Genomic DNA, 24,482 nt, shown 5'->3' on the forward strand with positions numbered 1-24,482 from the left:
GTCACAACTACATACCGTTGCCGAACAGCCGTTGATAAGGGACATATACCTTAGAGCAAGTATTAGTAACTGGAGGGAGCAAGCCCACTCATTGGTTTAAGAAATGTTGAGGCAAATATCTCAAGTCACACGGTTTAACTTCGACGAATGGAAAACACGTTTTGCATAAAACTAGTGGAAGAAACCTAATTATTTCCAATATTTTACTTCGAAATATATCACATTACATTGAATCCCTGCTCCAAGAGCTAAAAGCTTTACTCTACTCACCTTTCATTCATCCTCAATGACATAGGATGATACGTTATATAAGATGCATGTTAAAAAATCCATGCTTTGGAAGCATTCTTGACATTCTATTTACAACTTTCTTATCAAATAAATATTAACCTAGTCTAATTACGCATTCAAAATCTCTATTGTGTTTGTTTTTCGGATAAACAAATATTATCTTGATGCATTCTTTATTACTAGGTGATCCATCGCCATCCGTGACATGGTGGCGTAATAAATCTCTTTTAGACGACACATTTTATCGAGCTTCGCAAAACTATGTGAGGAATGAACTTGTTATATTAGAACTTAGAAGGACAGACCTACTAGTGGAGTTAACGTGCCAATCAACAAACACCAACTTGACATCACCTTTAAATCAAACCATCAAAATAGATCTGAACTGTAAGTATTCACCTTGTTTCTCTTCTGTATATTCATTTTTTTTTTGTTCAAGTTATTAAATCTGGGACTGAAGACGCTGGAAATTAACTAAAAATTATGTATCTCTCCTTACATAAAACTTAAGACGAACGAAAACGAAGAGACCGAGGGGACATGATTCAGTTGTTTAAATTTGTTAAAATGAAAGATATTATGGGGCTGAAGTTTAGCACTTAAAGCAGGACAAGGGGTCATTGTTTTAAGCTATTTAAATCTCAGGCTAACATGGATATTAGGAAAAATTATTATTTTAGCAAAGTAGTGGAACCTTGAAGAAGCTTACCGGAAGAGGTGGTAATGAGCAAAGGAGTCGATAGTTTTAAGAGGGCCATTGATCTTCACTGGGGATTGTTAATTGACTAGGATCAGTCTAGATGGGCCCGGAGCCTGCTGCTGGTCGTCACTTTTGTATTTGTATTTGTATTTAAATTAGTTTAAAATATAAACTTGGTTTCAAATGATACCATGTATTGCAGCATTTACTTTTCGTTAACTTTTCTCCTTTTAGAACGTAAATGATTCATGCAACAAATTTAGACCACACATCGCAGTTTATATAGCAAGAAATATACGAAAACAAGAAGATCTATACGTTTTTTCTCATTAGAAATTATTGTATGAATCCAAAACACATTTACTTACTCCATGGGATCTGCAGAAAGATTAAAAGAAATTCCCGAAGCGTTTATGTAACATAAGTAGCATTTATTATTTGAAATTAAGTACGTTCGTTGTTGAAAATATTTACAACAAAGTGGACCTGGATTTATTTTTCTTTGTTAAATACAACTGTATTCAACATCTGAAAAACTGGCGCCGTATTGGCGAATAAGTATCAGTATCAGTTAAAACCTTAATAAAACATCTCTCGTCCTGCCATAACTTGTATTTGAAGTGGTTGTCTTTTCATGTTAGTGTCGGAGGAAATGAAAAAGCCGTTTTTTTGCTAAGGAAGAAACTAGATTAGTTCTAACTTCAGATAAATTAACCTGTATGGAATCGTATACGAAAGTAAAATATGTCGTTGCCTCTTCCTTGCGTTCTCCACTGGTACAATATTGGTACAAAGGCAATCAAAAGGGAGGTGGCATGGATTTTAAGGGTTTTCAAAGTTACCGTGAACAACATTGAGCCTATTAAGTGGGTATTTAATTGTCTTAAATTTAACCATGGTCAAAAAATCAACAATATCTTCTGGAAACGCGAAATTTTAAAAAAATAATCATGATCATTTCCTCTCCTGTCTGGGACTCAAGTAGAAGGGTTGAAAACTGAATCCCATTTCATATTTTTCATTTATTGAACCATTTAGTTTTCATACAGCTGGTCTAGTTTGTTAGTTATACCAGTTAAGATAAGCAGCAACAATAACAGCAATGAAGGTGGCCATAAATTTACAGTATCTAAAACCTACGACCAAAATTATGTACAAAATGTTTGCATTACAAGATTGTATCACAAATACAAATTTGTATCACATGTACGCATTACAAATGAAATAAATAAATTTCATACTATATGAATGTGCAAAACTAACAGCATTTAGGGGAAAAAAGCGAAATCATTGTGATAACTTTAGTTATTAGACTAGAAATAAATTTAATACTGGGGTCGTGGTGAACTGATCGGTAAGGCATCGGATCTGTGACCGGAGCGTCTCGAGTTCGATCCTCGCTGATCGAATATCCACCGTCGTCATTACTGGTGAATATGCTCGTGGTCACGGTATCCTCCAAGTGAAACGATACCTCTGTGGGTGCTAGACCAGAAAGTTATTCGACTTCTGGTCTGGTTCTAAATTATCGAACTGTCCGTAGATGGTGCTGCCATCTATCGTGTTGTCTGAGCCAAATCGGACTTCCACCTAGAAATAGGCGCTTGATTAAAACAGAAGCCGTAACTCCTCTGCCTTTAAATCAAGTAGTATCACTACTCGGGCTCGGGTTCCCGAGTGGCATAAGTAACAATAAACTTAATACTGCATATAAAAGTAAAACTTAATGCTCTTTGACCTGTCTGTTTCAATTCATTGGCAGGGTGCGCGTCCCTCACAAAGATAGACAGCACACTCTCCTGAAAAGCTACGGAACATACTCCCAGTTTTTCTTTAAATGATCATAGCTACAAATACTGAACTTTTGAAAAATGCCACGAGACTTTCTTTGCAGGTTTTTTTTTTTTTTTTTTTTTTCAAATATTTTTAGAGAAAGTTTAGACTGCTGCAAAATTGTAATTTTTTATGAAATCCTGCTTCATGTATATCGAGATGCAGCATTGCCCTTTCCTTTCAAAGAGTGGCGTCGCTGTCTCCTTAAAAAGCTACGGTGCATGCCCCAAGTTTTTGAAAAAAAAAACAAAATTTGACAGTAAAATTTCCATTTGTAATACTGTAAAAGAGGCTTTCTTTTCAGCTTTATTTTTGAAAACATTTTTAGACTGATGCCCGATTGAATTATTATTGTTATTATTATTATCATTATTGTTATTATTATTTTACAATTAGTTCTTTTTTAATCCAAAGGCATTATATTTTGTAAAAAAGATCACAAGGCTTCCTTAACAAATATAATGTTACAATATGTTTTTGAGTAAGTTTACATTACTGACCTATTGCATTTTTTTTTTATTTATTTATTCATTGTTATTTTTTTTATAGTAAAACCACTGTATGCAAGAATCACATCTATACAAAAGCCATTAAAAGTTGGTGATGATGTGCGGTTAAACTGTGAAACGTCTGGATCAAGACCTCCAGCAAAAATTACTTGGTGGCTCGACAGCAAAAGGATACAAAGTGGCAAAGAGTCAATACCAAATAACCGGAATATAACGTACAGCAGTTTAATTTTGAAGCCAGGAATTGAAGATAATGGCAAAGTGGTAACGTGCCGGTCCGAAAACACAGTCATTTCCCACAGTCCGGTACAAGACACTTGGTTTCTGAATGTACATTGTAAGTAAACATAAAAACCAATTTTGTGTGTATATGTTTTATTAGCTTCTGTATTAAAACTAATTACTATATTTAAATTTTAATATTTTTGTGCAAATATATTTCAATTACATTTCTCATTCATTTTAGTACATCAAAACACGACAGATAATCGTTTGTAATGGAACTGAAAAAAAAAACCAAAAGTGCAGATCTCGAGAAAATGGGTTTGACCATATAAGATTAAACTTTATCGAAAGACGGAGAAAAGTGGAAACGTTCGTGGTCAATGCAACCATTCTTTTTCGTCATTAAAAAAAAAAAAAAAGCTTTAAAACCAAACAAATAGTACTTTACTTCCTTTTTTTTACCTGACTAGTGAAGTCATTTTTTTTTCAGTTAGCCTATTGAGCTACAGTTCTTTAACAAACATCGCGTTTTGCTTATAATTTTCAATACATAAGTTGCAAATTTTAAAATATGCAGACAAAATAACTAAATATATTTTACATAAAGTTATCTACTTAAACAGATCGTTCTATGGAGAAAAAAGAAAAGAAAAAAAAAAACTCATATCTTCTATCCTTCTTATTAATAATACTGTTGAATGATACATGAAATCTTAAGTTCTAAGCAGCTTATGTATTTTAATTAAACAACTGTTCACAAATTCTGCATCATTATGAATAAGCAAAGCGCTATGTTTCACTCATTAAGCGAAAGCCAGAAATCAATTATACTTAACGATCACTTCCCCTCAAACAATTGCCTTTAAGATACAATAGAAGATTGAAATTGGAGGCAAAGTTGCTATAGTTGTTGGCACTGCAATAGTTGTTTCGCACCTCTTGTTGATCATTTTAGTCTAAGAAATACATCAGAGAAAATTGTTTTTCTTTTATCTAAATGATTTAGTATTTTGAATATTATGTCTAAGAACAGAGTAAGTCTTATGATTTAAACTATAAATTTGTAACTTATTAATTAACAGCAGTTTAATAAATGGCAACATTTTAATTATGAGGAACAGCTCTACAAAAACGTGTAAAATTATTTTCACATTTTAGACATGACTTGAAGCATCTGAATTGTCTCAAAATGCATTATTGACTATTAAATGTGCTTGTAAGAGTTTAAAATAAAACCTCCTGATAAGCACCGTTTTGGTAAAGAACATTAAAGAAGCGTAAATATTGATACTTTAAAGTAACATATGCTAAAACCTTTTAATAAAAACTTTTTTTCTTCACGTAAGATTATTTTATTTTTTGTGAACGATTTTCAACTCATAAATATGTATATTAAAAAGAGTGTGTAGCCTGAACCAACTGAAAAACATATTGGCAGTAATACAAAACAAACTTTAACAGGCGAAGACGCAGGTTATTTAGTTGTAGTTGAATATTGAAAATGTAAGGTACAAAATTTGGCTTATATTATACTTCGTTTATTAATACATAAGAACAAGATTTTGTACAATTATCTTAGTTTTGGTAGAAGTGTCATTTTTTGCAGTGGATTTTCTGGTTCTAGAGAACGCTAAATTACCTATATGTGACTTATTTCTTGAAAACGTGCTTTCAATCTTCTTATGATTTTTTTTTTTGAAAACAAGCTAAAGTATAACCATCTTCATATAAGAAAAATAATTGAAAATAGTAAAATTTGTATTTTATGCAAAAAATGAAAAAAAAAATTCTTCTCTAATCGCTTTAAGAAGCAATCCAAAACGAAGACACGAATATGTAAATAGGACTATCAAAAGATAAATATTAAAAAAAAGGAAAAACTGCAAACAATTAAAAATATTTCAAATTTCAATATTTTTTCGACTGTACATTTCTTGAATAAACAGCATTTTACCAACTCGTGCATTATTTCTTTAAATACACAAATAAAATTCCAGTACAGTGCAAAATGATTACGTAAAAATCGGAGTACAATAATATAAATAATGTTATTCATCTTCCCGCTCTTCCTGCAAAATATTCTGAAACTGAACACATTCTCTGAGTTTCGATAATTTATAAGATAATAATTCTGTTTATTGTCCTTTCAGTTCCTCCAGAAGTCACTCTACAGCTAGGAGCAAATATCAAGTATTCTACGATAAAAGAAGGTAACGATGTTTACATGGAATGTGTGATTCGGGCTAATCCCCCTGTTGGGGAATTAACTTGGCTTTTCGAAGGAAAACCCTTCTACAGCAACTCATCAGCCGGGATTATAATATCCAACCAATCCCTAGTCTTGCAAAAAGTGAAGAAGGAACACAGAGGGAAATACCGGTGCATTGCCATTAACACCGAAGGAGAAGGCCGGAGCTCGGATTTATTTCTTGAAGTGCGATGTGAGTACACAGCCTTGTTTTTAATATGTAATGACGTAGTATTATCTGAGGCTCGTACGTGGAGGAACAAGTATAAATAATGTACCGGAAGTAGGCGCACACATCATCTAGACTAACGATTCATTTTAAATTATTCTAAGGATAAAGCAGAAAATAAAAAAGGAGCATGCTTCTACTGAGTAGGTACTTGATATAAGATTGATTTTAATTAAAGTTTGGGATTGTAAGTACAGAAACAGTGCCAGAAAAGAATCACAGAAAAAGGCAATTAACTGTAAAACTTAAATCCATTTAAAAGTAAAATTTTAAAATGATTAGAAATCCCTTAATGCTGAAATTATAAATGAAGGGAGAAAGTCTAATTTTTGGCTTAGTAAAAGCTTGAGCAAAGATTTTAAGTGGTCTAAGGACCTTTAACCTTCAAACCTTTCAATTTTCAGGAAAAAATATATGTTATGGATAATTTAATTTTGAACAATTTGATACCTTATTTATTATCACACGCCAAAAACTTTTCAAGTTATCGTAAAAATGCTTAAACTTTCTCCATAGAGATTTATTTTAACAGCAGCTGTTTAACCTTTTTTTTCTCAGGTGCCAGTTTTGTTCGATTTTCTCGTTTTGCGCGCATATCTCAGAAAATTTCTTATATATTTCCGTAAAATTCTTCATGCATGTTTGTCTGGTATATTTTTATGATATGAACCTAAATTTTAACAAAAAATGAAAGTTAATATTAAAAAAAAAAATATTTTTGCTGAAAATTTAGGAAATGTTTGATATTAACTTATAAAATTTCAAAAAAAAAAAAAAGAAAGAAGGAAAAAATAAAAAATAAATAAATTTACATTCAGGTCATAAATATAAACCTGATAAACATTTTAAAAGTTTTATAGAAATATATAAAAAACTTTCTGAGATATATATCATGTGCACAAAACGGGAAAAGGGAAGGAACCGGAATCTGAGAAAAAAACGCTTAAACAGCTGCTGTTAACATAAATCTCTACGGGGAGAGGTTGCGCATTTGCACGATAACTTGACAAGTTTTTTGTGTATGGTAATAAATAAGGTATCAAATTGTTCAAAATTAAAATATGCATAACATACTTTTTTTTTCTTCCGGAAAGTCGAAAATTTTGAAAGATAAAGGTCCTTGTCACATGATTTAACAACGACGAGTGGTTTTTAAGTTTGGCGCAAAACTAGCAAAATGAACCTTTTCTTCCAATGCTTCGCTTTAAAATTAATCACGTGACTTGGTGTCTTTGTTTCATAAAAGTATTCACTTTCTCTATTTTATCTAACCTTGATGTGATATACCTGATTTTTTTTTCTGCTCTCGCCTTAACTACTGATCCTTCAAAATATTTACTGACATATCTCTGACACATACTTGACGTCTGGTTTTCCTCCTTAGAAAGACTTATTAGCTAACTCGATTAGATATCAAAATAACAACCTCACCTATATATGAACTAAAATTAAAGTTGCGTCTATAAACACGTCATGTGTATAGATATTTAATAAAGAGTTTCTTTCAAAAGATTTTCTGCTTGCATAGTCATTAATTTAATCATTTTCAGAAATGTACTTTATTTTTGGCAACACACCCAAGTGCTCTGGAGGAATTTGTGCGAGTTAGTTACCGATAACTTTCTCCCTAATGATAAGAGAAAGAAAACTTTCAAACCATGGAAAATTATAAAGGTTGCTTAAGCATGGCAATTAATCATTTTTTCCCGTAGCTCATATTCTAGTATTTATAATATAGCGCATTTCATAAAGTTAAAATTTGCTTAGTGCTTGCAAAGTTTGAAGGATCATTTTTAAAATTAAGTAATTAAACTTAAGTACTGAAACCATTGTAATAATTTCAAAATATCATGTATCCGGAAAAACACTTGCCTTGAATTTTGACTGTTGTAATCCTATATTAGATTGTAAGCATGATTTTAATATTGACTAAGTGAATTACGGTTTATTGTTAAACTTCGGAAAAAAATATAACCTTTTCTGAATAGATAATGATTTTGGTTTAATTTGAAATCCTCTTAGTTTGGGCTTAAGTCATCCGTTTTGTAAAAAAACAGTGTTGTAACTCTAACAAAATGAAATATTTAATAAAACCTTCAATAAATTTCGTAACTGGTTTGATAAAATTTTGTTTGAAGCGGTTTCAAGCCATTAACTTTATGTATTTACTACATACATGAGTTTTATAAGATTTTTTTTTCTTAATTACCTGATATGCTAAATTATATAAAAATATATTACGAAATTCGGATCTATTCGAAATACATTTTTAATTCTTACATAATTTTTAAGTAACTACAATTTTAGTTTCCTATAGATAATTTAAAAATTTCAATTTATAAACTGCTTGAATACATCCGGGATACGACACGCATTTTTTTTTCTTTTTTTTAAGTTTTAAAGTAAAGTTAACTTAGTTTTTGCGAATTTTCGGTACAGAAAATCTCATAGTGCTTCAGTAGATAGATTAAAATACCATTAAATTTCACCTATTATCAGCCTTTATATATATATATATTTCATTATTTTTTAAGGGTGATTTTCGACATTTTTCTACTAGGATGATCAAAAACTATTAATTCTAACATTATATATGTAATGATCCTTTTTAGTTTGTAAATTTAATTTTCTTTTAAATATTCTCATGCCAAACATACAAAAATGCCTCTTCACACCTCTGCCCTAAAAAAATAAAAGTACCTCATTTTATTGAGTGCAATCACAATATTATACTCATTGAGAGTTAATGATAATTATATACACATTGTAGTACCACCACCTTTTTCTAGCATTGTAAAGTAAACCTTTTTTTATCCTAAAGATCACTAGATTTTGAAAAAAATTCTCATATCATAATACAGACGTAAGCTTATTTAAGCATTTATAAACTAATCTCAACTGAATATTTTCCCAACAACTTTTAGATGCTCCAGCATGCAAGCCAGTAGCAAAAGATGTTTTCGGTGTGGCTCGTGAAGAAGTGGTAAATGTGACTTGCGAAGTGGATGCCGATCCTTCTGACGTAACTTTTCGTTGGACCCTAAACAACACCATGGATAACATTGAGATGCACAACATCAAATCAAATGGTGCGTTTAGTGTGATTACATTTGCACCAAAAACGATGGCAGATTATGGTGCTCTTCAGTGCTGGGGCAGAAATTCTGTTGGAGAACAAAAAGAACCATGCATCGTCAGAATAATTCCAGCAGGTGAGATTAGTTATTTTTTTCATTTTTTGCATTTTACAAAATAGGAGGTCTAAAACACGAACTTAATGAATATTCAAAGCTCTGTATGATACTGTACTCACTTTAATTATAGTGACTCAGGATTGTTATTGTTCTGAGCTTTTTTTAAACGGTCTTTTTCACGTATTCGCCTTTATTCCATATTCCAGTTGCAAAGCAAATGTCATTAGCTTTAAATCCAACAAATTTATGAATGTAAAATTGCACGATTGTTTTGGACTAAATATTCAAAAATAAAACTTTTGCGAAATGTCAATTTTTAAAACCACTGTATGCTTCGAAATAAATGTATGGTTCAATGTTTAAAATTCATAACATTAACGTTTTTAAGTGATGATTTTTCTTCATAAAGGTTTTACACGATAACTTGCTTGACTAAAAAACTATCATACTTTGAAGTAAATAGGTGTCCTCAATATGGCTCATCCTTTTTTTTTTAAAATGCTTTTTTACAAGTATAAAACATAGAAAGATGGTAATGCAACGGTATTTAATAGAGAAGTATGTACATACACTCACAAAACTTCAAGAAAAATGCCATAAAACGTTCAATGTTTATTTTTAGCACTTGTTTACCCAGTACAAGCATTAACGATAGTCTAACCCCGGCCTGACATTCAATAGTATTTTTAAACCAATTTCTGGCTCATGTTAACAGTGATGCAATCCTGTAGCCTTTGCATCGTTAAGTTTCTTGAAGGGTGCATAAAATTGGTCCTCTACACAATTCGACCTTAGAAAATCTCGTGGAGCAACTTCTTCCGCGTGTCACTGCTTTGCATGAGACTCAGGAGGGCCGCCTGTTTACAAACGCCCAACTTCACAAAATGACGAAACCAATGCAACATGCATCGAGAGCCTGGCTCAGCTTTTTCCCATTTGTGTAGAAATACACCCAGAACTTGCTCAACCAGAGCATATAAAAAAGTTCGTATATTTCAAGAAACAAAACATATTTTTTCATTGTCACCATCTTGTTAAGATTCGCTGTAGACATGCCATCTAACAAACACGTGAACAACAAAGCGTGTTTTTAAACTGGAGAAACAAGAACATAAGTATCTTAACATTCAGACGACGATTTCTTTATCTATACTCCCCTATTCGTTTACCAATCTCTCTCCCTCTCTCTCTCTCTCTCTCTCTCTCTCTCTCTCTCTATATATATATATATATATATATATATATATATATATATATATATATATATATATATATATATATATATATATATATATATATATATATATATAGTTCCAATATTAATGATCAGTAGTGCATTCCGTTCATAAATGCCTTAGTGATTAAAATATTTCGGCAGATCATTTATTTTGCAAATTGATTTCCAAATGAACTAAACAATTAATCATTTTCGAGCAATCATTTATTTGCACAATTTATATATAATCAGCGTAGTTCGATTAGAAATACGAATGTTTCATCGTTTCAGTAACAAATGAATGATCACGTTGAGATTGTAAATTCAAACTACCTGGGAACATGAAAAAAAAAGATAATAATTTCATTGTCATCACGTCTTTGATTTATGAAACTAGGTAACACAATTGACTTAACATCAATTTAAAATCTCGATAGCTGAAAAATTTTGGGTAGGTTTAAAATGGTATAAATAGTTGATCTAGCCAGAGTTTCTAACAATATTCTTTTCAAAAAAATAGATAGGGAATGTTTAGTAAAATTTCTTAGTTTAAAAAAAAAAAAAAAAAAAAAAAAAAAAAAAAAAAAAAACATGCGAGATAGCTGCAAGCGCACTAACAATTTTGATATAACAAAGTATTTTGTGTAAAGTGGTTTTCTATTTTTTTTATGACGTGTTTTCGCAACAATTGTTTTCTTTTTTACAAACCGGACGTTTCATTTATGCCCCTTCCCCTCCCCCACCAAAAAATAATAAACATAAATTTTAAAAACCTAACGTTTTACATATATTTCTTTAATTAAATTAGCTTTGTTTCATTTTAAAACAACAATACTTTTGTGTTTATTTACAATCTTTTGAAAAAATCGTTGAAATTAAGATCATTTTTTTAAATTAACTATAGTCGAGCTCACTGATTGGAATACCGGATAAGAGAATATATTGCTTAATGTAATAAAATTTCGATGTACGTCTTTGTTGATGCGTGTTTTTTTCTATGCCGGAAAATGTAAATCCCGTTTATTAGAATTTCTTTTCGCGATAAATTGAACATTCTATTAAGCAAATTCGACTTTACATGAAAAAAAAAAAAAACCCACTTACTCACTTACAATGCAAATAAATTGATACGAAAAGAGTTCGGTTTTTTATTGAGAGTAGATGCTGTACGGAAACTGTTAGTATTGCTTTTTCCTTCGGAACACTGATTAAATTAAAGATAAGTCGCTATCAGTAAACACCAAGTTGGATTTTTCTTGGTTTGTGGGTACCATATTCTACACAAGAAAAGCATAAATTTTAACTTACTTGATTTTTCCGTTTTACAATGTTCAAATTCAAGGGCTAGATCAGCAAATGTTGCCACCAGTTATGTAAAATACTCTCCACAAAGAAAAATATGAAAAAAAAGGCGAGTAAATTAAATCTACCTTTTTTACAAGTTTTAATAGCCATTTTCCATTAAATATTTCTTTTTAATAATGCTTATCGTAAAAACTCTTACTTTGAATTATGCACCATTGTCGTGACTTGCTCCAATAGTTCAATGTGTGTGTGTGTGTGTGTGTTTTTTTTTTTTTTTTTTTTTTTTTTTTTGCCGATTTAACATCGCTATGCTCAAGCAAGTAGGATAATGTAATAATACAAAAAGAATAAAGTATACAAAAATGAAATATATATATATATATATATATATATATATATATTATATATATATATATATATATATATATATATATATATATATATATATATATATATATTAGGGTGCATCATTTGCCCGACTAGTCTAAAATTGTTTTGTCCCTAATTTAAAAATGTTCTCATACCACTAGATAGTATTCCTGTGAATTTTTATGAAAATCGAAATTGATTTAGGTATCCCACCTCAAGCAAGAAGTTTCTTTTTTAAGGTAAATGAACAATTATAACATCAAAAGTGACTCCAAGTGCAATACTGGGAAATAATTTTTAAATTATTTAATTTACATTGTACCAGTGTTAACTTCAACTCTGTTACCATTTTTTCAGTGACTTTCCATAACATCTTATGTAACTGTAAGTTTAGGTTCACTATTTGTTTTCAACTTTCTACCATTTTCTTCTAAAATAGAATTGCTAATGCTAGTTCTTTACGTTTTCTTCTTGTTATTCTATGCATATGTGTTGTAAACACCACTTAAATAAGTTGATCTATACTATTTTAATTCATAAGGTCCATGAATTTTCATAAGTAACATATTTTGAAATTTTTCAATAAACATGAGTGAATCAGCTGCTGTTGAATCAGTGACATTTTCTACACAAACAAAGCCTTGTTCATCTGTACAAAAGGTAAAAGTCTAAACCAGACAATCTTCAATGGTATTTGGGCTTGGAAATATTCAAGAGGACTCGGAATTTAAGGGCTCACGTTTACCCACTAGCTTGCAAGTGCTTCGCTGCTTGATGTATCATATTGAGAAAAGTGCCGACAGAATCTTACCGAATGGGAGTCTTCAAAACTTGTCTTGTCAAAAATATTTGATTCCTATGCAAAAGCAAACATTCAAATGATTACTGAAAGTAAAGCCTGTGAGAAAATACTAAAACTTCATGAAGACAACACAAAAAAAGCAATTCCTCTTCAAAGAAGAAATACAACAAATTCCATTAATAAAGTAAAGAAAATGGAAGAAGAATTAGGTAAAACATTTTTAGTATGGCCTAAAAATGTAGAATGCCTTATAAAAAATCCAGAAGATTTAGCTTTTCTTCAATCTATGAAAAGTGATCATCTAGCAACCTTTGGCTCACACGATTAAATATTACACTGAAACATTAAGTGTCAGGAAAATGAGTGAAATATCAAAAGCAACATTTTGTGAAAAAATAGCCAAGGAAACAAGGAACATCAATACAAGTTTTAATTCAGCTATTATTGATGAAATTGGAAGAGATGAAAATAGTGATGTAAGCGATACAAGTGATGAGACATATCAGAGAGATCAGATTTATAATGCTCATAATACCAGAAATTATCACCGTACAATACGAACTGGTACATATGCTTTTATTCCACATGATATTATAAAACGACCTGATGTTATATCATTAGCAACACGTTTAAAAGAACACCAACACAGCAAGCTTCATACACTAAATTTCAGCATCATATGCAACAACAGACAGAGAACGTTTGGGTAAAACTCTCCTGTGGTCAGCTTGCCGTCACCACAGGACGGGAATGGAGAAATTATATTGTCACAAGTGTTTGACGATTTAAAAATTGAAGTATCGAATCCAAGAACTACCAACTGGAACAATGGCTACACATCAACAAGTTTTAAAACGTAGAAATTTTGCTAATTTTGTCACTTTGGTATATAGTTCATGGTGGATGATGTGTACTTCTGTCTTGGATGCACCATGGAATGACTTGCAATTCTTTCATTTACTTATAAAATATAGCATTATTAATTCAGAAATTTCTGGAAGTGCAATTAATGCTTTTAAAAATTACCTTTGGTATCTGACAGAAGAAACTACCTCTAGCACTTTGGAGTGATTAAGTGCCTGAAGCAGACTGACGTGCTCTTGCTTATTACAGTATATTAGCCGTTAGACCAGCTAATCCATAACACAGATTTGGTATGGGATTTGGAAAACCACAGTTTTCAACAGAAATTCATTTTTCTTCAACACTGTCTGATTTTGTTGGCATTGATTCTTGGTTTTTCTTTTTAATTTTGATGTTAGATTCAAAATTCATGGTGAAAGATGTTAAACATTGGCCAAATTGTATTTCATATGAGACTTTAAAAACTAATTTGAAAGGAATAAATGTAGTAAACGATTGTGCTGAGCGAGGAATAAAGCTCACCAAGGACTTTTTAATATCAGCCAAAACTGAAGATACTTACCAAAATATATTGCAAGTAGTTAAGCATGATCGAAAACAACTGCTAAATCTTTACAAAAGGAGGAAAATTGATTAAAAACTAACTTTTAAGCCAAACTTTAATATTTAACAAAGTAATATTTTGAAATATATGATAAATTAGCTACAATAAATCAAATAATTCTTTCAATAATTAAATAAATGTAAAAAAATTGCTTAGTGTGTTATTTTTCTGGGTTTTCATAACTTTCAATTGTCAGGTGGCACACATAGATATTGTTCAAAGTGTGAAAAATTTCACATAAATTATTAATTTTGTATGTAGAATAAAAGTAGCTTAGGGACAAAGCATTTGTAAACGAAAAAAAAAAAATGATGGGGCGTATGATGCACCCTAATATATATATATATATATAATATATATATATATATATATATATATATATATATATATATATATATATATATATATATATATATATATATATATATATATATAACACCAGCTTTCCTTTCAGAGACATCTAAATATCCATTCACAGTTGCATGAATGTCGTAAAAGCAGTAGACATTTGCACCAAAGCTTTTTCTTAAAACGATACGAAGCTCGTTCTATGACATGCTCAGTTTAATGATGCACATAAATTAATAGAAACTCTAAAAATAACAAACACTGTAAGTGATTACGAAATCTTGCAAGCTAAAAATTGGTATCTTAATAACATCTTCCAACTGCGAACTTACTTTGATCCGTTAAAATGTAGATCATACGCACACATACTTACAACAGCTTAGATTCAAGAAAGAAATGCTTAGATTCAAAATGTCCATATAAATCAAAATGTAAAGTTAGCTATAGCTAATTTTCCGTTCCGGTTTATATGATACAAGTATCTTTATAACCCATATAATCTCTTTGCAAAATAAAAATAAAGAACAAAATTTTTGTTGCCAAATAATTATTTTAAGCCAAACGTAACGACACTCAAGTTAGTAATTCGGGAAGTAAAAATAGTACTGATGGAGAGAAAGATAAAAGGGCTTTCCTAGCTTCATCGCCAAACGTGACTGTTTCTACTTGCTTGGCGTTGAAAATTTAATTTCTTTCCTTTATGGGAGTTTCCAGGTGAATCAAAGTGATTCCAACACTTACGCTTTATATTACCGTGTTTTTGGTCCAACGCTGCTAAGAAATGAACATAAAACCGGCAAGAATTGTATGCATTTACTGGAAACCATGCCAAATAACTTAGCAATATTTTTGGGAAATTGAATTTGTCGCTCTTTCTTGTAGCTTCATACAACTAGTTTCAGTAACATAAAAAGCTGAAAACGCCGCAAACGATATTTTAATCGTTCTACATATTATTAGAACAGTGAGAGTTAAAAATAAAAAACAAAAACTTCCAAAAATATCGAAGTCGGCTCTTTTTGCATATATTTAAAAATAACAGACGAAATGTTTTAATTTTTTTGCATTTTTAGATTATTTAAATTAATTTTTCTCAGCTACTTATCACATTTCGGTACTTACTGAAAGTGATCATTACCTCTTATTATGAAATAGAAAATCGCCCGTCAAGGTATGACGGGTAAAAATTGCTCCTACATTTGAACGAAGCAATTGCCTGTCTGCTCATAGTTTGATGGTTGCCATGTTAACCCCTATTAACCCAGTAAATAGTAATTATTGTTGACCACTTTTTCGTTTCTTCACTCTCCGAAAATGGTTTGACCAGTAAAGTACTTATGTTACCGCACCCAGTTCAGCTTTGTCAAAATAAAGCTTTTCCCTGCATGTCAAACATTGCCAAAAGTACTATCTAGTTATCATTCTGTGGTGCGAGATTCATTGTTGATGACATCAGAGCGTTACTCGATCAGTGATTCCGCTATTATATATATGATGATATTGGGGTCTAATCAAATTGAAACTGGTCTTTCTACATATGACATTAACAAACAGTATTTTACGTAATACACAAATGATCAATGGTGTACTCATGGGGTAGATTGGTTGGGCGGCCATCGCACCTTTTGAAACACTTTTTTTTTTTTTTACTATATTAAAATTATTATTTCTTTGTTTTGTGAAAACACATTATGAGAAGAATTTTCGTAAGTGAAAACTAAGTATAAGGAGAGAATTAAGAAGAAAAAAAGAAAAATAATATTTAACCTCACATTTAGGCACTGTTTCGTTTGCAGTCAAGACATCCGTCAAGAGATTTGATAAAATGTTAAAGTATTGTTTCAGATAAGGCGAGAATCCGTATTGTAAAGCAGCTGAATTACACGTTTCAAACAAAAAAAAAATTTTAGTGCACTTTGGAAAACCAAGGCAAACATCATTTGCAAAGAAAAAAAAAGCTAAAGATACATGAGATCTTAATAGAGTCGAAGACACACTTGTCCTAGTTTTAATTCTTTTCAATTCAATTTTAAATCAAAATCTTGTCAGAAAAATCACGGAAAGTACAGAGAAATACGCGGTGAGTGTTACTAATAAAAGAAAAAATAAAATAGAAGCGGGAAGTTCATATTATGGAAATTAGTCAACGTCAAACCAGAAATTTGCATGCTTATCTTGTACTGACCCCCGGTATCAAGTTTGTAGTCAATGCTGTTTTTTATCAGATCGTAGTTTTCTCATTTTTTAGCCTTTTCTGCATCATATATGTATATTTTTTTCGTGAATTTCAAGCTGGTCCTTTCAAGCAGTTGTGCTCATAACTGGTCAAGTAAAATGCAACATTTTAGTTACGGATACATATGAACACATTTGATATTTAGGCCACTTTTACTCAAAATAAACTTAAGACTGAATAAACTAATTTAGCAGGCAGTAAGTAAAAACGCAGCAGTAGAATAGTTCTATTTATTTTATTCATGTATATTTACTTTTGCTATTGTTCGGACAAACCTTTCAAAAACGATTTTTCAGTTATGCAATTGTTTCAACTTTAATAAGTTGTGATTATATCTAGAACTAAAAAAAAAGTATTTTATATACTAATACACAATGAAACAAAGTGTTAATTAAGAATTTGATTATTTTATTTATGCAGTAATTGAACTCATAAAAACTGTTTATCCGTTACAATGGCCTTTCATTGTCCACCCACCTTAATCAAATTTCAACTTACCAATTTGGTCAAAATTAACCATTTAAAAACTTATCTTTCGTTAATCTCTTCCAAATGGCCTAGCAAAGAACACAGCTCCTTAAATGGCCAATTTTAGAAATCAGTCTTTTAACTTAAAATTACAGTTGTAATAATCAAACTATCCGCGTTTACTAAAACTACATAAGCAGCTCGTTCATGAAACATTAAATGCTCAGCATAATATAATCTTCAAAGAACTCAACAAAAGTTTCTTGAACACCACTGTATAACAAAGGATATAGTAATGGAAATTACTTAAAATTTCAGTAATGAGTATTATTTCGATAACAAATAAGTTTCCAATTCGATTTAGAATGAAATTATTTAAAAAAAATATTAACTCGTAATATCCTTGTTATGGGTTTATTCTTTGTCAGGCCAAAATGTTCCTAAGAAGGCCAAACTAAAAATTCCCATCTATGACAAGCTTTTTTTTATATTTAAAAAATAATAATCACCTTTTAATAAATGGTTAAAAACTGCGTCTCAAAACATTGAATTTGAACTCTGCAGTATTTGTATTAAGTTTTTCGTACTGTTTCCATGGCGCGAGTTAATTTTTCTTCATTTCATGTCCTTCCTTCATCTTTTTCTAGATTTTGATCTTGACATTCTTGAAATCTGAAATTATGCATAAAAAATTTAATTTTCTATACTCTTATCGACTTATTCGTATAACCACATTTACAGAAATATTTCCATTTAAAAAAATAAGATTTAACTGTAATAAAATAATTTTTAAAAAAATATCTATTCAGCCTGAGCTAAAAAGTTGAAAAACCCTTATAAAAATAATATTCTAAACATTAAACATTTTTTCCACGATTTGTAAATGTTCCTAACAAGGCCCATGTACCCTAGCAAAGCCAACAGTCAATTTTTCGATTGGCCTTACAAGAAACCACCGGCTTTCATAGGAACACTACCAATATTTTAACTAAAATTGAAACAAAATTAGTATTTTTTTTCTTCAGTATACAATAGAAAATCCTAATATGGGCGATTCTCGAAAAAATGTCCCGTGCATAAAGCAAAGTTTTTTCATTTTTTACAGCTAACCAAAGCTTTCAAAAAATAATGCTTTTGGGGAATAATACATGCTTTAATATACTATTAAAGCATAACAGTTAATGCCATGTTTAATTAATAGTTACTTAAATAAAATAAAAAACTTAGAATTACGCACGAGACATTTTTTCGAGAATCGCCCCAAATGACAAATAACCGATAAATAAATAACATAATAATAGGCAATCTGCACAAAAATTACCTTTTGTTGGATGTGCAAAATACAATTGTGACGTCAACGACCGAAGTCTACGAAGCGAGGGCCTGCACTAACAAAATAACGACGCGAGGGACTCCCAGCCGCGTCTGTGTCCTTCAGTTTGATGGTACTATGTGCGAATGGAAGGCATTTGTCATCACATGACAATAACAATGATTTTTTTTATGGTTGGCCTCCAAAGGAGCATGGCCTTCCATGGGACACCCACTTTACATTGTACGAAAAATAAATGCTTTAATACAGATGAATCCATTATAAGGCATTTACTGAAAATTATTGAATTCATATTGCATGATTTCACGAAAAGTGGTCCTGGACACACAGAAATATTTTTTTTTCACATACATTTCAAAGAATTTTTTTAGATTAAACAATATCTATTGTTTCCAATTTCAGCATCAGTTTTGTGATAGAAACATTTTTTATATCAGACTTCGGCCATTTTTGGTATCGCACAGACAGCACCAGAAAAAAATGCATAGTTATGAAGATAAATTCAAAAGCCATATTTTTCTTAATCATTAATTTTTTCTTTAAAAAAAACTATGAAATAACATTTAAACAAATATTCTATTATACCTGTGAGTCAAGAACTTAAAACTAAGGATCTTAAAAAAATTCTTCTTTATAAATTTTTATATTTGTCTGATATTTTAATTTAAAAAAAATTACAACAAAAAAAATAATATGAACCTTCAATTTTTTTTCATACTGAAAACAAATGAAGATTTAACAACTAATTGAAAAAAACTATAAAAAGTGTCAATGAAGTTTGCTATAAAGGGCATTAAAAATCGAAAATGTTGTGTAAAAGTAACACACGTAACAAAAGAATCGCCCATAACTATTTTTTATCATGACCATAACTAATTGAGTTAAAACATAACTAGTGAATCCAGTGTATTCCAGTTTATGTTAAAATGTTTATAAATGATAGTTGATCAATAATGACAATTTCGCAGCTATAATAGGGCAATTTATAATGTCTAACATGATGAAACTTAGTTTTTTTCCATTAACTAGACCTGCAACACCACAGTTAAACAACAATGAAAATTAAAAACGAGCCCTTGATCATACCCGTAACCAATAATTTATCCTTATACATTTACTACCAAAAATTAGAGGGGATAAATTATTTTTTTTCATCTAAAATAGTGTTTTTGTTTCGATGCAGTATATTCATTAACAGTATGCATTTGTTCTCGTTTTGAAATATTTAAACTGGTGCAGTTCAATTGTATACCTTTTAGAAAATGTATTTTACCTAAGAAACGAATCATTTATATTATTTTATTTTAATGTTATATTCCATAAATTAATTAAAGTAAATTAACCACTTCAAACATATTAAGCAGTTATGCACCTTCAACTATTCCACCTGTAGTGCAAACAGCAACAGGGAGACCCAATTAATGTAGTAAATACATAATGTTTGTGTTGACAGGTCCTCCGGATCCAGTTAGGAATTGCGTTGTAATGAATCAATCTCATTCGTGGCTTCTGATCGAATGCGAGCCCGGTTACAGCAATGGCCTCCAGCAGAAGTTCCACCTCGATGTGTACAATTCCGCCGTGGACCATCTGCAAGTAAATATGACATCCAATGAGGCGCCTGTGTTCAGCGTTCGCGACTTGCCAGCAGGGACTCCTTTTGTGCTGGTTGTTTACGCTTCCAATGAGAAGGGAAAGAGTAATTCGTTTGGCTATTGTGGGAAATACCATGCAATCTCCTTCATCGCAAGCTGGTGAGTTTTTTTCGGAAAAATAAATCAATAAAGTTTATGGTGCTCTATTGACATGTGTTGTGTAATCTATTAGTTTTTTGAGGCTGCGAAATCGATTGCACAAACTGAAACTAAGGAATGGAGACGTATATAATTGTAAATTTAGCTGAAATGATTTTTGATAGATACTATCTACACCAAAATGTTTTGTATAGACAATTGACAATGATATGTTTGCCGATAATTTCTGAGAAATAAAATTTTTTTCAAAACCTTAAAAAACACTTCAAAACAAAAGAAACTTTAAACCCTGCTAACGTGCAAGCATATATAGGTTGCTTAGTATCAAAATCATCTCAGTCTATTTTTGAAGTATTTTACAGGCGGGAAAAAGAAAAAAAAAAAACATTAACGTTTTTAACTGTTTTTCGGGAAAAAAAAACAGATAAGCCAGAGATTTTTGACTTTGTTGATCCGTTAAAAAACGCTTTTGCAGCGTCACAGTATGCATCAAAAAGTTAAACAAATTAAAACAAAATCAGGGACAGAACTTATGTAGATACTATACGCTTGTTACTCCTATTGGACTGAACGTGTAAGATGTGTAAAAGGTAAGAGGTCATTCAAAAAATTTGAACTTGACGATTTTGATCTTGGTGAAAAGCCAAGATATCTGATGCTATTTGTGGTTTAAAACGATATGATAAACACCAACGCGATGCACAAAATTTTATGAGTAACAATTTCACAGATAACGGAAAAGTGTTACTTTGCTCAAGAAAGCATCTCAGACCATATTAGAAGTTTATTCCTCACCATAAATGGAGATTTTTTTTTCAATAAACCTGATATATAACTAGCTTTTAAGGTGTTTAGTTGTTTTTATTTGGTTTTGCAAATATTTTCAAAGCAAAATAGGAATTGTATGAATGCCTTATCTTCATAAATATGCTTTTTTTATGTGTTTGAAATACGAAAAATTAATTACGTTAAACCTACAAAAGGGGAGATGACAAGCAACAAATGTACAAAAGGAAGAATGATACATGTTCAAATTTGAAGATTTTATGTAACAATTGCATGATTGCTGTATTATTGCTATGCATGAGACTTAGATTTTCATACAATATGTGTCACTCTACTGGTGCACTAATTATATAATTGCCGTTTCTTTTACTTTCTATAATTTATCTGTTTGAATTGTAGACATGAAAAGAAAACATTAACGTAATGGGGAGTTTTTACGTTTCTCTTTCTTTCTTGCAGAAGAGGCATTTATGGCAAAGCTAAGCCCTCTAGTTGCTGTTTTATTGGCTCTCTTAGGAACGCTTTTAATGATTGGAGTGGTTGGTTTGGCTTTCATACAAATCCGTAAAAGGAGACCAATTAAGGGTAATTCAACTTTATATGTTTTCAATGTTTTTTATTCAAGCATGGTTTTGCAGTTTTTGTATTTCTGACACGTTGAACCTTTTTTTCAATGTTTGTAATTCTCTTAAGATATAATGATTCATCTGCAACAAAATGTAATTAATTACCATCATTAAAACTACAATTTCGTAAATTCATGTTGGTTTATTATTCTTATTATTGTTGGGATTTGTGAAATATCAATAATAAAAGTCCAGATCAAAATTAAAATATTACACACAAAGATGCTTTTAGTCATCACGGCAAAAAATATTAAATTTATGTTGAACATTGAGTGATAAATGCTCCTTTATATGTACAAGGAAGGAAAAGATGCACATCTTTAGAACGTAGAAGAAAAATCAATTGAAATCACTTAAGAATTTCCCATATAGTCCAAGATTTTAGAATTCCCTGGCGGTGTAAGCCCCAATTTCCTCGGATTGTCGAAACTTTACTATGTATCAAAAAATGCATTAAAATGTTTTTTTACACAAGCATATTCTTTGAGTAAATCGAATACGAGGCGTGTTTTTAAAGTAAGTTCCGTTTTTATATAAAAAAGGAACGAGTACAGATAGAGCTAAGTAATTTAGTGCACAAAAATCTACCACCCTTACGCTATTTTTCGACATTGCTCCCGTGATTTTCCAAGCATTTGTCATAGCGTGGTACAGGTTTTTGCATACCTATTCGTACAAAGTTACCGCCCGTTTAGTCAACCATGAGGACTCTTACAGGGCTTTGGCTGGGCGTTTTTGAACATCCTCTGGTCTGCCCTCACCTCGCTCGCAGCATCTTTCATTTGTTTCGGCATCTAAAGTCTTTCCAAGGTGGTCTGTGGCACAACAGCAATAATGAGCTCAGAGAACATGTTATCCCATAGCTGACTACACAGGCGGCAATTTTCTATGAATAGGTATACAAAAACCTGTACCACGCTATGACAAATGTTTGGAAAATCACGGGAGCAATGTCAAAAAATAGCGTAAGGATGGTAGATTTTTGTGCAATAAATTTCTTTGCTCTATCTGTACTCGTTCTTTTTTTATATCAAAACGGAACTTACTTTAAAAATACGCCTCGTATATCCACTAATAAATATTTCTATTATTTTTAAGCGTAGTAATCCTGTCTGTTTTAAAGTTAAATACCTTTTATGTTGAAGTGAATGGCATTAATTAAACGTTTGTTATCTAAAACGATGCTTTCCTCTCTTTTTGTTGGCATGCATGGATAGAATCTATCGAGGAGGACAAAAACGAGTAAGTAACAATAAATTAAAAATTGAGCAGTTCCTCTAAATATCATGGCATGTAGCACTATCAAGGTGTTAGCACAATGCACTATTTTTTTTTATTTAGTGAACTATTGTATCTTTTTACTAGATTAGAGATTTTCATGAAGAAAAATACAGAAGATTTTGCGGAAACCACCATTGCCTGTCCCGATGTTGTGCCACCTAATAATGGTCAGTATAAAAATATTTAAACGTGTGATATGTAAGTCGTTATTTTGCTTTGTTACGTATGTTCTGAACTACTAATTAAAAGCATATTAATATGCCTATTTGAATGCAAATCTAAAAACTAGGGGGTACAAAACTTCATTATACAGAGGGTGGCCAATATATTATACTGAAACAAACTTTCTGTATTTTTAATTGTTTGTATTGTCGTTATTTAGTTTTATTATTTGAGCATAGTGTAAAGTTTATTTAACACTAGCAAAAATACCCGGCGTTGCCTGGGTCAGTAATAATTATTAGAAAAAATCGTTACTTGCTTTTGTTTTCTGTTTTAAGTAAAAGAATTTAAAACACATCTTTTTGACGTGATTAAAAATCGAGTTTCTTCCTTACCCATAAAAATAAAATAGCAATAAGTATAAAGAACAAAGTAGTATTGGTTTAGAAACGAAAGCACTATATTTAAGCATATACAAATTTAAAAAACATGAAATTAATCTTCTCATGTTTAAAAAGATTAATCTGTTGATACTTTTTTTTAACATGGAGTCTAAAACCTTCTCTGTATGGCTAATGAAGTACGAAGTGATTAAAAAAAAGTAGCTGCGCTCGTAATCCCCTTATACTTGCTTTAGTTATTTCGGGAAATTTCAATCATTGTGGCTCTTGGTGCGATTTTACCGAATTTGCGAAAGTCGTTTCGAGGTACCTTCGATGATGCTCCCCCATTCTTTCCTTACTTTGTAAAGCGATATGATATTAATTTTCGTTACAGAGATATCGTCGCCAGATGCTGAGATATTTTTGGTCACCATAAAATGGCGCTAAACAGTTTCATCCGAAATGTTACCAAAATAAGTAATAAAATTTGGTGATTGTTTGAAATTGTGCAAAAAGAAAAATTAATGGAAGTTTTTGTGCTGTTTATGGATTTGCCTAATTTAGTTGCTGGATTATTTAACACAGTAAAAAAAGTCTTTTGAAAATTCTTTGATTGGCGATATTTTGTTTACATGGTGAAAGCTGAGAAACATTATGACGTAGTCTTCGGCTTCAAAAACAGCAACGTTGAAAAAACTGCCAAATGCATCAGCTAC

The 24,482-nt window shown here is 30.9% G+C and overlaps 1 protein-coding gene across 1 annotated transcript in view; it reads left to right on the forward strand.

The window, feature by feature from the left end:
* LOC129221036 (protein turtle-like) overlaps window positions 1–24,482 on the forward strand; it is a 60,997-nt gene that overhangs the window by 11,952 nt on the left and 24,563 nt on the right. Inside the window, 9 exon segments of the mRNA XM_054855471.1 lie at window positions 475–678; window positions 3,374–3,670; window positions 5,709–5,999; window positions 8,960–9,247; window positions 20,228–20,481; window positions 20,483–20,528; window positions 21,774–21,899; window positions 23,158–23,182; window positions 23,306–23,388. Of these exon segments, the coding sequence (XP_054711446.1) occupies window positions 475–678; window positions 3,374–3,670; window positions 5,709–5,999; window positions 8,960–9,247; window positions 20,228–20,481; window positions 20,483–20,528; window positions 21,774–21,899; window positions 23,158–23,182; window positions 23,306–23,388 (1,614 nt within the window).

Source organism: Uloborus diversus, chromosome 4 (genome assembly GCF_026930045.1).
Source record: "Uloborus diversus isolate 005 chromosome 4, Udiv.v.3.1, whole genome shotgun sequence".
Taxonomy (NCBI): Eukaryota; Metazoa; Arthropoda; class Arachnida; order Araneae; family Uloboridae; genus Uloborus; species Uloborus diversus.